This window comes from Rhinolophus sinicus, linkage group LG11 (assembly GCF_036562045.2).
Source record: "Rhinolophus sinicus isolate RSC01 linkage group LG11, ASM3656204v1, whole genome shotgun sequence".
In the NCBI taxonomy this organism is placed as follows: domain Eukaryota; kingdom Metazoa; phylum Chordata; class Mammalia; order Chiroptera; family Rhinolophidae; genus Rhinolophus; species Rhinolophus sinicus.
Window position 1 is genome coordinate 53,141,528 of NC_133760.1, and position 14,495 is coordinate 53,156,022.

At 41.4% G+C, this 14,495-nt stretch overlaps 1 protein-coding gene across 17 annotated transcripts in view; it reads left to right on the plus strand.

The window, feature by feature from the left end:
- KMT2C (lysine methyltransferase 2C) overlaps positions 1-14,495 on the plus strand; it is a 222,470-nt gene that overhangs the window by 110,111 nt on the left and 97,864 nt on the right. For all 17 annotated transcript variants that reach the window (XM_074315065.1, XM_074315070.1, XM_074315069.1 and 14 more), the window contains exons 8-9: positions 4,812-4,983; positions 6,827-6,941. In XM_074315065.1, the coding sequence (XP_074171166.1) occupies positions 4,812-4,983; positions 6,827-6,941 (287 nt within the window). The remainder of the gene's footprint in view (positions 1-4,811; positions 4,984-6,826; positions 6,942-14,495) is intronic.

Consider the following 14,495-nt stretch of genomic DNA (forward strand, 5'->3'; position numbering starts at 1 on the left):
TCCCAACAAAGAGCATCGGCGAGCAGGCCAAGCTTTTCATTAGAAACCAGTTTTCGGGTGCTGTGTCGTAGGGAAGTGCTGGTCGTGGCTCCATCATTACCTTCATGATGGTGCACATAAACGCTAACCGAGGCTGGAAAATGTACACTGAATATCCAGCTAGAAGACGTAGCCAGGTACACTTCCTGAGTGGTGGCATGCCTCACAGGGAAAGCTGGATGGCAAGGAGCCAGCCATGCGAGATCAGAGGAAAGAACATTCCAGGTAGAGCGAATGACTGCTGCACAGGCCATGAGGGACGAGCTTGGCATGACTGCGGGGCAGACAGGTGGTTGCCGTGCCTGGAACGTGGTGTCTACTAGGTAGGTGGGGAGTAGAGGCAACAGCAAGGTACGCAGACGTGGTCACACAGGGAGAGGGGTCGGCCGCTGTTCTGTTTGTCAGGAGAAGCCGTGCAGGCTTCCCAGGGCAGTGCTGTCTCAGTCCCTTCCCCTCCCTTAGTACTTTCACAGCTTTAACTCTTTTCCTTCAGCTAAGCTTTAACTCTAAGCTCTTGTTCTTGCTTGTCTTTCTATCTCTGGACACCAAGTCCTGCTGCTTTTCTGTTTCCCTAAATTCAGTCAGTTTCCTGACCTTTCTGTCTTGCCTACCTGCCTACGATGTGGGCCAGACCCTCTGGTCAGCAGCCATGACTGATGACTCCTCCTAGAGATTCCGGTGCTCGGTAAGTCAGCCAGCAGGGGCCGCCCAGGACTGGCAGCACAGACGATGGAGGTCACACAGCCTGCTGCTCTAGTCCTTCTTCAGTTGACGCTGTACGACATCAGTCTGACTTTTGTTGCTCTTTGTTCCTACCAGTGCTTTTATTCGTACGTGCTCCTAGACTCGCTTAAGCAGCAGTCTCACCTTCCAACTTGACCAAGTGTAAGGATCTCTGATAAGGCCCCTGGTCATCTAAGCTCAATGTTGTTGTCTTTTCGTCCATCTCTTCTCTTGTTATAGCTGTCACTTAGGAAGTGACCTTGTCCAAAGCTTCTCCTTCTATTTCTCCGCTCTTGTCTTGCTCCCCTACAGCATCGAGCCTCTTTGTTCTACGCCTGTGCTGGCACTGGCTGCCTCGTACGTTCGTGCTCAGATATTCTTCACCTTGTGGCCCTTCCCCTGGGAGGCAATATTGACGACCAGGAAAGAGCGTGATCTTTAGAGCCAAACTGACCTGTAGCTCCTGTCCTCTCAAATTATCTTTAGCTTTAGTCTTTCACTCAGTCTCCTTTGCTTTTCCATCTGCTTAAAGAAAAACCTCACTTAGTTGTGATTGCTTCAAACTGAATGTCTCTGTGGTGTGCAGACACATATGTACATATGTGTACATATACTTATAATCTGACATGACACTTACACAATCCAGTAATACCATCTTCTTATGCATGACCTCCAAAAGGCTGTTTTAGTATTTCTGCATGTTATCTTCTCCCTGATTGGGGAAGTGGTTGGAACCAACTTCATTTCTTTATGTAGTACTTTTTTCTGTTAATTATTTTTACATAATGCATAGTAAATGTTTTTGGACCAAATGTACCATGTCGATGTTTTTCTTTGCCTAATTTATTACCAATGATCCATACTGATCAAACAACATGACAGTATTGTCATTAAGGAATTGCTGGAAACTCATGGAATGAAAAAGTAATCTCTGCTATAGTGATACACAGTTACCTTTTTGCAGACTGGGCTTTGCTGTAGGAAACAGTGCAATAGAAATATGATGTGGCCAGTACAACTAATTTTAATACAGTCAGGGTAAAAAATTTTTGAAATTAATTTTAGCCCAGTATATACAAAGTATTAATATTTCAACATGTAGTGAAAAAATGTTGCGATATTTGACATTTTTTTCCTAGTAAATCTTTGGAATCTGGGGTGCATTTTCTGTGTACAGCACTTCTTGATTTGGACTCATCACATTTCATCTGCTCAGTAGCCACATGTGGTGAGGAACTACCATGGCAACTTGAAGAGTCAGAGTAGCACACTTTAGAGAGTGTCACAGAAGCTTTTTGGACAGTGTTCCTAGCAAGATACAGTAGCCAAATGAACTGAGTATCGGGTAACCAGAGTCCAGTATTTATGCCAGTTTCTATATGTTCTGATGGTAGGCAGATAGCAAAGATTAGTCTTTAAATGTACGTAGCTTGAATGAGTAAATATTGGCACTCTCTTCTAGTACTGAGAAAAATAATTTACCTTATATCGTTTCTATCAAATGTGAACCAATTTATGACATTTCCATTTTTACATTAATGATTTATTTAAAATGCCTGTCAAAGAGCCATTTGAATGTGGTTTTAGATACAAGGCATTTATTTAAAATATATATTTAGTAAGATTTGATTTGTATTCTCACTTGCCTGGCACAAAGTTGGAAAGACAAGATCCCTCCCTTTCAAGGGTTCACAGCATTGTGTTCTAATTAATTAGATCACAGTTTATTCTCAGCCATGGGGAAGGGAATCGTCACCTAAGTAGGTCTTCAGGTGTGGTAACACGGGGATACTTAGGGACTATGTTTTAGCAAAGTTTTCAAGGTCTCTTTGGATGGGCTAGGAGCACAACACAGGAACAACAGTCGAAGCAGAAGGAACAGAGCAGATCCAAGCACACGCACATTGAGCCGTGTGTTATGTTATGTGTGCAGCCAGGTGTTTGGTGTGACCAGGAAACAGTGAGTGGTTCTGAGATTCAGTTGGAAAAGAAGGTAACGGTTTGTTTCTTTGCCTCATCCTAGAAAGTCGTGATTTGTTGTTGTTGTTTTAGGTGAAAAAGGACGTATTAATGAAGATGTCATTTGAGCAGAGCATACCAGATTTGTTTTTGAAAAAATGGTTTTGGCTGCGTAGAAGGGGGTTTGGGGAGGAGGCCAGGACCGTCAGCAGCGCTGCCGTTCATTACCAAGGCCAACCAGGACGTTCATTACCAAGGCCAGCCAGGACGCTGACCGGCACACACAGTAGGAAGAGGGACACACAGGAAGTTTTCTCACGAGAGTTGGAGTCGCTTGGAAGCGTTGGGTCAGAGAAGGGTGACAACAGTGATAGTACAGTTTCTGCCTTTACCTGGCTGGTTGAGAAAAGGGGAGTGGTTTAGGTTTTAAAAAAATGTTTTGTTCTAGAGGTGTCGAGTGAGTGTTTATAGCTTATCTGGCTATTGAGGTCCAGTGAGACCTGAAAATAACTCTTTGGGGTTTAGAAAGACGTTTGGGGCTGGTGATCTTCGAGTTGGGAATCACGGTGGGTGGTGTTTTATGACATAGGAGTTGGTGTGATCACAAAGAGAAGCCATGGGAAATGAGAAAAGAGGGTACAGGAGGCGTCCTGAGAGACCCCAGCATTTAGAGTCCAGAGATACAAAAGCCAACACCGGAGGAGAAGATGGAGGCAAGGGACACTTAAGGAGAAATCCTACAAAGCCAGGGGAAGGGAATTTTAAGGGGGGAGTGCATAGGAATGTAAATGCTGCAAAGGGCAAACAAGGTAAGACCTAAAAAGTAACCAGTGGAGTTCATAGGTCATTGGTAGCCTCTTTCAAGTAGCTTCAGATGAATGGTGGGCGTGGAGCCTCCAGGGGTGCAGCCTGCAGGCCAGGTGCATCCCAGGGGCTCTGTTCGTCCTGCCCTCAAGCTATGAATGGTCTTGACCACTTTAAAGGGACTCCAAAGTAGAAACACAAAGTCTGTACACCAGAGATTTCTGTGGCCCACAAAGCCACTTTGCTGACTCGTGATAGAAGGACCAGGAATACATTCTTACTGTTTCCAGATGCTTGACTGGGAAAGGGAGAAAAGGGCTTATTTATAGCCAGAGGACTGACCAAACCTTCAAAAAACGCAAGAGAAAAACAATTCATATAAACAATCTAAAAAGGTCCTAGGATGATCTACTGATCAAACCATTTAGTTGAGACCATGTTTCAGTTATAGGCATATTTATATGTACTATCCAATTGGTATGATTTTAGAATACATTATTTTCCTATTGTGTAATATGCATGTATTTAACTGTGTACTTGGCAAAGCGAATTTATTCGTTCAGATTTTTGGTTTTAGTGTAAAAGAACTGTTAAAAGGTGCCATTTCTTTTGATCCACATTTAGCAGATAGATGATGTCCATAATTATATACATTTTAATAGAGATGAATATAGAATTAGTGTATGCAGTATTGTGTTTGTATATGAATACGTAGCTGCCACCTTTGTGTTTTCCCATGTACGATCTTATCCAGCATTAAAAACTGTATTTGATTGGAATAAAATTAGTCTGTTCATGCTTAGGAAGCATCTTAATCTAATTGATATTAACATTTCTTAATTTTGTCTCTTATCTGATTTTGTTAATTTTAAAACATATTTAACATCCAAATAAAATGTTTCTTTTTACACTGCAAAGTGTCTCTCAGTTGATAGTTTCCTGTTTGGTTCTTTTCAGCAAGCGTATCTCGTGCATTAACTAGGCCCCCAGCATTGCCATTGGTAGTAGATATAAAATTAAATAAGAGCTACTATGGTCCAAAGTAGGTGCAGGCACAAATAATCGCAAAGCTTCAGGATTAAATTTCATGTGATTACATTTAGATTAAATATATTATAGTGTTTTTATTGAAACCTTACTCTGATTGGATAGCACTTCAATGTGGATAACTTCAAGTGTCTGAAACATGTACCATGCAAATTCCCTTCACGTGATTTTTAAACTGTCAAGTCAGAAAAGTATTAAATTCTTATGCAACCGTTTCATTGTTTCACTGTTAATTGTAGCAAAGGAAGATGCAAACTGTGCAGTGTGCGACAGCCCCGGAGACCTGTTAGATCAGTTCTTTTGCACTACTTGTGGTCAGCACTATCATGGAATGTGCCTGGACATAGCGGTCACTCCATTAAAACGTGCGGGGTGGCAATGTCCCGAGTGCAAAGTGTGCCAGAACTGCAAGTAAGTCTCTGTTTCAACTCCAAGGTGTGTATCGAGCTTGAGAGAGACCCTGCCGTTAGGTGCGGAAGGTTTGTGTGCTGTGACCAACCTTGTTCCTCATGCCCTGCAACTTCATCACGTCGTAACTTAAGAACCAAATGCTCCTGCTAGGCCTGGATTAACATTTGTATTACTTTGGAACAACTCGAAACAAAAACTAACTTGAAGAATTTAAATTCCTCTGGTTGCCGATAGAGCTAATTTCAATTTGCCAACAATTTTTAAATGAATGATATTAATAATTTAAAATAAACGAGCAGTAGGAAAATAAAGCAGCTCTTTTTGAGGAAGACTCGGGAGATGGACTAGGAAAATAAACCTCAAAGTACGGAAGGTAGTCATTAGAGTGAGCCGTTTTCCATTTCAGGAAGAACAATTTATACTAAGATTATTGTTTTTAAAAAAATCTACCTATCTGACAGACGGTTACCTTCAGGAATCCTAGTCACCATACTGAAATAGTATCGTATGGCATTTAAACATTTACAATGGGGTTGTCTTTTCCTGTTGGTTGTATTTCATCCTTTCATCATTTCTCCAATCTTTTCTGTGATTTTTTTTTTTCCTCATGCTACTAATTAGCATGATAATTTGGGCATGGTACCCACATCTAGCACAGTCTTCAAATTATTTACAAGCCGAGGACTTTTGGAACCAGGAGAAATGATGCCCACCCCTGTCAGAATCAATCTGTTTTATTCATAATTTAATTTGATAACAGTAAGAATCAATATCTTTGAATTATGTGGAATAAGTAGGACCATGTGCTTTTTTATATTTTGGTCAAAATGAAAGACAATATCAGTAAACATTTATTTGGTACTTTGTATCTGTGCCTAGTTTCTTGGGAGAGAATAAGAGAACTTGAAGAAAGGGTGCTTTTCCTCCAAGATCTTTCCATGTAAAGAGATAAAGTATGCAATTTTACATGTAGAATTTGTTAGCCGAATGAGAAATAACCAGAGGCCAACTAACCCATCTTCCTTTTTACTTCTATTTACCCCTAGGTTTTGAGTCAGCGGCTCCTCTCTCAGCTCTTCTTCTTGCATTCCCCAGTTGTTCTCTTCCCCTCCTCTTGAATTAAATTTGAATTAAATTCTTAGTATCTGACAGTGATTAATAGCCAAGAATCAAGGCAGAGATTTTTTTGAGTCCAGTTCTTAATAATAATGAGAAGATTGTTATTCTTAGGTCTATTTATTTAGCACTTAGTGCTTAACGAATATTCTAAGCTCTTCAACCATATTATATTTAGTTCTCACAGTAATCTTTGGTTATTCACGTTATATCTGAAACTAAGAGAACTCAAGGCTAAGTTACTCTGGAGTCACACAGCTAGAAAAACAGCAGTCTGAACACAAAGAGAGGTCTGATGCCAAATTTGATCCTCTTACTATTATATGACAGTGTCTTTCCAGTTCACTGTGTCATGGTTTGTTCTTTTCCACGCAGCACCCCGTCAGTTATAGCTCGTTCCCCAAGAAAGATGGGTGTGAGATGTTCAGAAAGGCAGCGTCAGTCAGTCATCTTGCCATAACCCCTCCTTCTTTGCAGGAATCCCAAAATGACTAACGCAGGTTCACCCTAGGTGAGCATTCAGTAAGAAAAACCCTTTAGGGACCTTGGGCAGATGTCTGTCACGTCCTCCAGGGGGTTACCTTTGTCATTATCTGTGCGCAGACAAAACAGACGCTGAATTACGTATGAACTGGGCAGTTCCCAGGATTGATTCTTTTAGATGATTACTTATGTTACAAACATAAGTTTAAAGATCAGGCATCATTAATGCTATCTTATTTTTTAGACAATCGGGAGAAGATAGCAAGATGCTAGTGTGTGATACGTGTGACAAAGGGTATCATACTTTTTGTCTTCAACCAGTTATGAAATCAGTACCAACCAATGGCTGGAAATGCAAAGTAAGTTGTTTATTTTTTTAAGAACAATATCAGCATCTATTTTAAGAACAATATCAGCATCTATGTTTTTTTATATAGAGCAGACAAATCGGATACCTATTTAAATCTATACGTTGCTATCAACTTAAAAAAAGCTTTATTGACGTATAATATACAATTAACTGTACATATTTAAAGTCTATAATTTGACACATGTATATACTCATGAAGCCACCATCACCTTCAAGATAAAGAACATATTCATCAGCCCTAAAAGTCCCCTGGTGCCTGTGAGTACCTCCAACTGTCCACTCGCCACCAGCCTTCCTGTCTCCCTGCCAATCTGCTTTCTCACACCATAGATCAGTTTGCATTTTCCAGAATTTTATATAAATGACATCATATATACTCTTTTTTTCCCTTTTTTTTTTTTTGTCTGACTTTTAAACTCAACATAATTTGAGATTCACCCATGTTGTTGCTGAGCAGTGGAGACACCACAGTTTGCTCGACTTGGTGACCATTTATTTGGGTTGTGTACAATTTTAAGCTGTTACAAAAATGCTGCTATGAATCTGTTAACATGCATGGTGCTTCATGGCTTAGAAATTGTTTAAATGATTTATCTTTAATCTTCCCAGAATCTCTGAACTAGGTATTATCCCCACATGAGGCTACTGAAACAGATAGATTTTTGAAATCCATTAATTTGAAATCCAGAGATAGAATACATTACATTTTGATAAATTGGCTGTTTGGTGATTTTACAGTGATTTTTGTATGAATATATATTTATGTATACACTTGTTAAATATTGGGAATCGTATAATATGTGTATATGTGTATTTGTATATGTATATATACGTGTGTATATATATACAGTACCTCCCCTGGTAGTTTTAGTAAGTTATGACTGACTTAAATATTTATGTTTTAGATGCTATTTAAAGTTTCTCTTGGGTTTTGAGAGTTAGACAAGATATATCGACATTTTTCCATTTCTTTTTCATTGCTTAGGGAATCAATGTGCTTGATGTTACCTAGTACATATCATTGATTGTACATATCACATCAAGTCAGCTAATTTCCAGTGAACGTCATCAGTCTTTCTGCTTGGTGGGACACGTTTAAGATGTATTTGCCATTAGTTTTCATTTTTCCGGGATATTCTTTTAGTCAGTGATGCTCCCTTCTTCCATCTGTTTTAGTATTTGCATCTTTAGGGCTCTGAGTTGTTCATGCTGGTCTCTTCAAGCTTCCTGAGGTTCTGTCTTCTGTGTCTCTGAACCCTGTAGGTTGGCTGACAACTCTACCTATGGGCAGAGTTATAATAGTATAGTACCAGGTAAACAACCAATTTTAGAATTATTTGTTCCTGGAAGCACAAAATATTTAAATTCTTAAAGTGAAAGTAGAAGGTAAGAATAATTTGTTTACCACTAATTCTCAACTGACTGAATAAAACTTTTTTTTGTTTAGAAGATACTTACAAAAAATATTTACTGTGACCTTTCTTCGGATGTTCTTTAAGCTGAATCAGTCATAAAGTAGCTCATGTGCTTGCCTCCTTTGAATGAGTAAATGAACACATTCTAGATTAAGAGATGGTGAAGACCAGCCTAGTAGTTGAGTAAATTGTCCAAGTTTACTGATTTGTAGAAATAGAATAGGAACTGAAACTCAGGTTTCCTGTCATATTATGTAATGTTTTATCCAATATACCAGAGGTGCCAAAAAAGTGTATACAACTGGACAATTTGGTCAGCGTTGCTCAAGCAGTAGTTCGCCGTAATCAGAAGGGCCTGGATGTTGATGGTAACCACTTTGAGCACCTCTTGTCATTGCAGAAGTCAAACGTGACTTGTATTCATCTTTTGTTATGGGTACATATTGAGTATTACAATTTTAATACAGTTTTCCTTTCTTAAAATGTGCATACATTTTTTTGGCACCCTCTGTATTATCCTGTCTCCCTGTGCGGTCATACTGTACTTAGTAACAGGGCTTTTCTCCCTACATTAAGAAATGTTTCTTGATCTAATTTTTATTTTGTATTAGGACGTAGATCATAATAAACTGAAGACTCTGTCTAGGTCCATAGGCCATCTCTACCCTCACCCCCACAGTGAAGGTTTTTTAAAATTGTAATCTTAAATTTTATGGAATCTTAATTTTATGAAGCTAGGTACAAACTTCTTTTATCTACAGTAATTGCACTAACTTTAAAAAATAAAACTAAATAGAATTTATAAAGTAAATATTAATTTAAACAAATAGTTTCGTCTTGAAATTAAATTGCCAAGACTGGGTTTAATAGGAAGATACTTTTTTCAGGTCCAGTTCAGTGCATTTGCCTTTTCTTTGTCTTTAGTAATGCTGATATAGAGAATGTCTTCTGCATAAGCATTTGTATAAAAATAGTGATAATGCCATGACAGAGCTGACTAGCTCAGACTAAGCAAGCAGACCTCAAAACGCTGCCAGCAGGCCTTGGGCAGTAGACGGAATGTAGTGCCGGGCAGTAACTGGAAAGCTTTTGGTTTCCCGGCCAGCATTGCAGCACAGATGAAATCCGTAATAAATGGGGCACCAATGCAATTATGGCTAAAATACGGAACAGAAGTTATGGGTGACGGATATAAGCTGCAGGTGAAGTGTTGTCAGGTCCTGTGTGTGGAGACCGCCTCTTGCTTCCTCTGCACCTTCTGCTGAGGGCCGCCCGCCGGCTCGCTCTTTGCACCGGGAGTGACTACCTGAAATCCTGGTCTGTCTTGCCTGCGTCTTTGCCAGCAGTGGGGGCTAAGTTAATACCAAACACAGATGCTAACTGCAGGTATGACAATCTGCGTGGCGGTACCCCGGCAGGCCAGTTAAATTTCACAGGATTTTAGGTTGGCATTTCAGTAAGAAATGTCAAGTTCTCAAGACGAGGCCCTCCCGGGATGCGCCTCCCGTTCTCACCCACAGGCACAGAAACACACCCCGGCGCCTCTGCCCCCCGGTTTCGTCCGGAGGGGTGGGGTGACCTGGGCGGGCGGAGGTGGTGTCCGCGCCCGTGGGAGGCTCGGGCGGCGGCTCCCAGGTGGGAGGCTTCTCGGGCTGGTGGCTCGCGGGCTCTGCTTCGGGGAGCGGCAGAGGCGTGGCGGCTGCGGGCGGGGCGCCTGGCCGGGGGCGGGCGCTGGGGCGGGAGGCCCGGGATGGGGTGCGGGAGGGGGAGGGGCAGGGGAGGGGCAGGGGGAGGGGGAGGGGCAGGGGGAGGGGTCCCCGCGGCCGCGCGGCTCCTGCCCGCCGCCCCCGCCCTCGCCCCAGGTGAGGGTCGGCACCTGGACAGGGCGCGTCACCTGGTGGGCGGGCGGGGGCGGCGGGTTCCGCGGCCCGAGGGCGGAGACGAGAGGGGCGGGTCTCCGCTAACCGCCCCCAGGTGCGGCCGCGGGAGGCGGGGGCGAGGTCCGAGCGCGGTGGGGCAGCGGCCGCGCGGCGAGTCCGGTCCCTGCGCGGCTGCGGGCGGGCGGAGCTGCGGGCGGCCTGGCCCGGCCTTCGGGGCCGGAGGGAACCCGCCGCCGGACGGTGCGTATGTCTCCGCCGCGGCCTCCGCTTGCCTCCTTCCTTTTCTGAAATGGGAACTGGAGTCTGTGATGCGTTCTCTTTACTTTTCCAAGGAAAAATGATATTTAAGACTATAAATTTACCTTTGATTCTACTTTTGGCTGCCCCAAAATCTGTTGCATTTTTACCTGTATCTGTGTACATTTGACCTAATAACTTTATCTTCCTTAAGTTGTGCTTAAGTGTGTTGAAACAAATTAAGCTGTGTAGTTTTCTGTTTTGTAAATGTTTTGATATTTGAAATAGTGCCTTTTTAAGGTGTAGTATTTGTGTTTTTAATTTCATTTTGCTAGATAAAGTATTTATTTTTGACGACTTAATTCAACAGCGTGTAAGGGTGTAGATAAAACTGACTACTATAATCTTTATGTCAATTTTCTCCCTATATTTTGCTTTTTAATTTTTTTAAGCGAAACTGTGATTTCTGTGGCTGTTATTAGCAAGTAGATCCGGCCAGTGTTGATACTATATTGTCTGTAATCCTGCATTCCGCTTGTTTTCTCTCTCTACCAGATATTTTGCTTTGCCTGACAATATGGCCACATGGGGTTTTAATTTACCACTTAAATGTGATCTTTTCACATCTTTTTTTTTATTTTGGATTCTTCTTTGTAATTTTAAATATATCTTTTCAAAGTTTTAATACCGTTAACTATTGAGGTTAATGGTTGCAATTGGAATGCTTGGCTATTTTAAAACAAACTTTTGTTTTCCTGTTTTTCTGTTCCATTTGTTTCCTGCAATGATTTGCAACTTAGAATCTTGTTTTGTTAAGTTACAAATGTTCAAAGTATAATTTTTTTTCTCTCACTTCCCACTGAACATGTAGAAATGAGAAATTTTTCTTTTCCTTTCTCTTTTGCCTTGTTTAAATTAACCCAGCAAACCTTGTCACTTTTTCTTTGGAAAAAAAATTTCCTCCATAAATTTCTATCTTATTTCACCCCCAGTCTTTTGGCATCTTGGTTATACTCCTCTAACAAAGAATTGTATTTGGAGAGCAGAGAGGAGCAGATGGAAATATGTGGGTAATGGGGTTATGTGTACCAGGTACAAACTGCTAATTTTCAAATTTAGATGCAAATAATTATTAGTTAAAAAAAAAAAAGAATTGTAAGTTTTCTGATACCCTACATATCTGCAAGACTTAACTTCATACTACCATGAGAACTCTGGTATAGTTTTCTGTTATAACTTGTTCCTTTTTATACTCTGGAAATGTTTTTTCCTCCAGAGTTTTTCCAGCTTATCACAGAAGAAAAATCTTTAAGTTTACCTAGTTATAATCCTTTTTTCTGCTTAAAAGCTTTGGGGTCTTTATTTTTCATCAGTTCTTTGGATGTGGTCCAGGATGTACCTGTGGTTGTACACTAATTAGTGTTGTCTGGAACACACACCACCATCCAGCTCTAGTCGGGCCCATGGAAGGGTCTAGAGAAGTGCTGGTTAACTTGGCCTTTATTTTAAAAAAAAAAGAAAAAAAAGTTTCTTTACTTTTTCTTTAATAATCTTTAGTACCATCTAGATTATTTTGTTGCCTGCTCTTAATTAACTTCTTTGTCACGTTTTTCATTATCTTAGACAATGTCTTCAGAATTCCAGGTTTATTTCTTCAGGTTGTTCTCAGACTTCTTTTGTCCTTCTCGCTAATTTGCTCTCTATTGTCGTCTGCTGTTCTTTGTCACAGTGATAGAATCATTTATAATACTGCTGAGAATATGACTGGGTAGGGGTGTGTGTGTGTGTGAGTGTGAGTGTGTGTCATCCTGTTCTTTGGAGGTTGGTATTAGATGTGGATAAAAGATTAGGTTTTGCAGTTACGGAGGACAGGATCTTGGGCAGTGATCGGACTTCCCTAAGCCAGTTTGCCTCTTGTAGACAGTTACGAGTGCGGAGCTCAGAGGGGTGTGGGATTTAGTGAGAGAGGATGCCCAGTGTAATACCTGAAGTGAGTTAAGGTCTCACAGGAAAGCTTATCCTCTCAGCAGTTTGTAAAAGGATCTTCCTCTACTGTTAAGTTGTTTCCTAGATCTCTACAGTCTTTAGTCAGAACTTGCTTATGTGTTTAGCACTTGAGGGCCTCGTGTGTGTCCCACACTGGTGGCCCCTGCAGACAAGGGCCTCCACAGGGGTGTCATTCCTGGGGGCTGCTCCGGGCAAGGGTGTCACCCCCAGGACCCTCGTAGACTACCCAGTGTCAGGGACGTTTCTTTGCCCTGTTTCTCTCTCAAGGACGCTTGTGGGTCAGTGTGTTACGCATTTTTAAAAAAACTTTTATTTGGAAATAATTTCAAACATTAATATTTGGGAAAATAAAAATAATACGCATATGCCATTACCTAGATTCACTTATTGTTAGGATTTCAGCGTCATTGTGCAAGCTCTTTCTTCTCCCTCCCTTCTCCCTCCCCCACCTTCCATGAATTTTTTTGCCCTGAACCCTTTGAGGGAAAGTTACATCCACTGCGCCCCCTTTACCCCTAAATACTTAAGTGCGTATTTCCTAATAATGGGGATATTCTTACGAAATCGCAGCACTGTTATGAACTTCATGCGTTTACATTAATAATAGTATTTTCATCTAATGTACCATCCATATTTCAGTTTTTGTCACTTGATCTCATGTCATTTATAGCATTTTCTCCTTTCGCATCCAAGATCTACTCTACGGTTAGATATTCCATTTACTTGTCATGTTTCTTATGACTCCTTTAATCTGGAAAATTTTTCCTACCCTCTTCTTTGTCTTTTTGTTTGTGACATTTTTGGAGAATAGAGTTTCTCCCCCACATACGTGTTTGTTTGTTTGTTTCTCTTCCCCAAATAGAACTTTCCTCACTTTGCTATTTCCTTGTGATTATACAGAGTTCTGCATTCTTGGCCAGGATACTGCATGAGTGATGACAGCCCTTCTCAGGGATCACAGCTGGACACACTGGATGCCCCGCTCCTCATAAGTCACGTTAATTCTGATCATCCTCTCGAGCTGAGCTGCTGTCCCATTTCTCCGCTCCTCTTTTCTCTCCCTTGTAGCTAATAGAGCAGTGTGTGAACAGGCACTTGAAGACCATGTGAATATGCACCTCGCTCCTCAGAATTCCCTCCAAGACCTTAGGACCCCTTGCCTAATGCAGGTTTTCTTGCTGGTTATGAGACGGGGCTTTAACTCGTTGCTGTAGCTGATTCGTTTTGAGCGCAGTTTGTCCCCTGTTCCCCTTTGGTAGCCTCTTCTAGCTGGCTCCTGGCTCCGGTGTCCTGGTGACAGGCCCTCCCCGTTTATTTGAGAACCTCATTACATTTTGGCTAACAGGATGTCCCAAGCCGGTCTTGCCTCAGCCCTGGCTGGAATCAGTCCTCTTTTCCATATGCAGGCCGCATTCCTTTAGTGGAGAATGGGCTCTGGGTGTGCTCGTTGCTAGGGGGCTTGGGGGAGGTTGAGGGGGCTTGGCGGTAGTGGTTGTGGGGCTTGGGGGTGTTGTTGTCTTCATTTCCCTTTCAGCACATGGGGCAGGAAATACGCGAATGTATATACACTTATATGTACACGTGTACAAATACACGTGTACATACATATACTCACACATACATAATTTGTAAGTGATGAATTTACACCAGCACCTCCCGATTCTCATTCTTCTGCCTTCTTCCATTGTTGCGTATCCGTTCTGTATATCCATCCTGGGTCCTGACAGCACCAACACATATACTCAGTTGCTCCATCCAATAAACAAACCTACTGCAGTTTGCTCTCGGTAATAGATTTTATTTCCCTTTCTTATTGATTCAATTTTTAAAAATATATAGGATATTAAATGTTTTCAAAAGTCAAAAGTTATATAAAAAGTTCTACTCAGAATTGTCGATTCCCCTGTATGACTACCACCCCATTGACTCTTGTAGGTAACTAACTTGCTTTCTGGTTGGTTCTTCTGTATTTTTTTGTCGTGATAAGCACATATGTTATTTTCC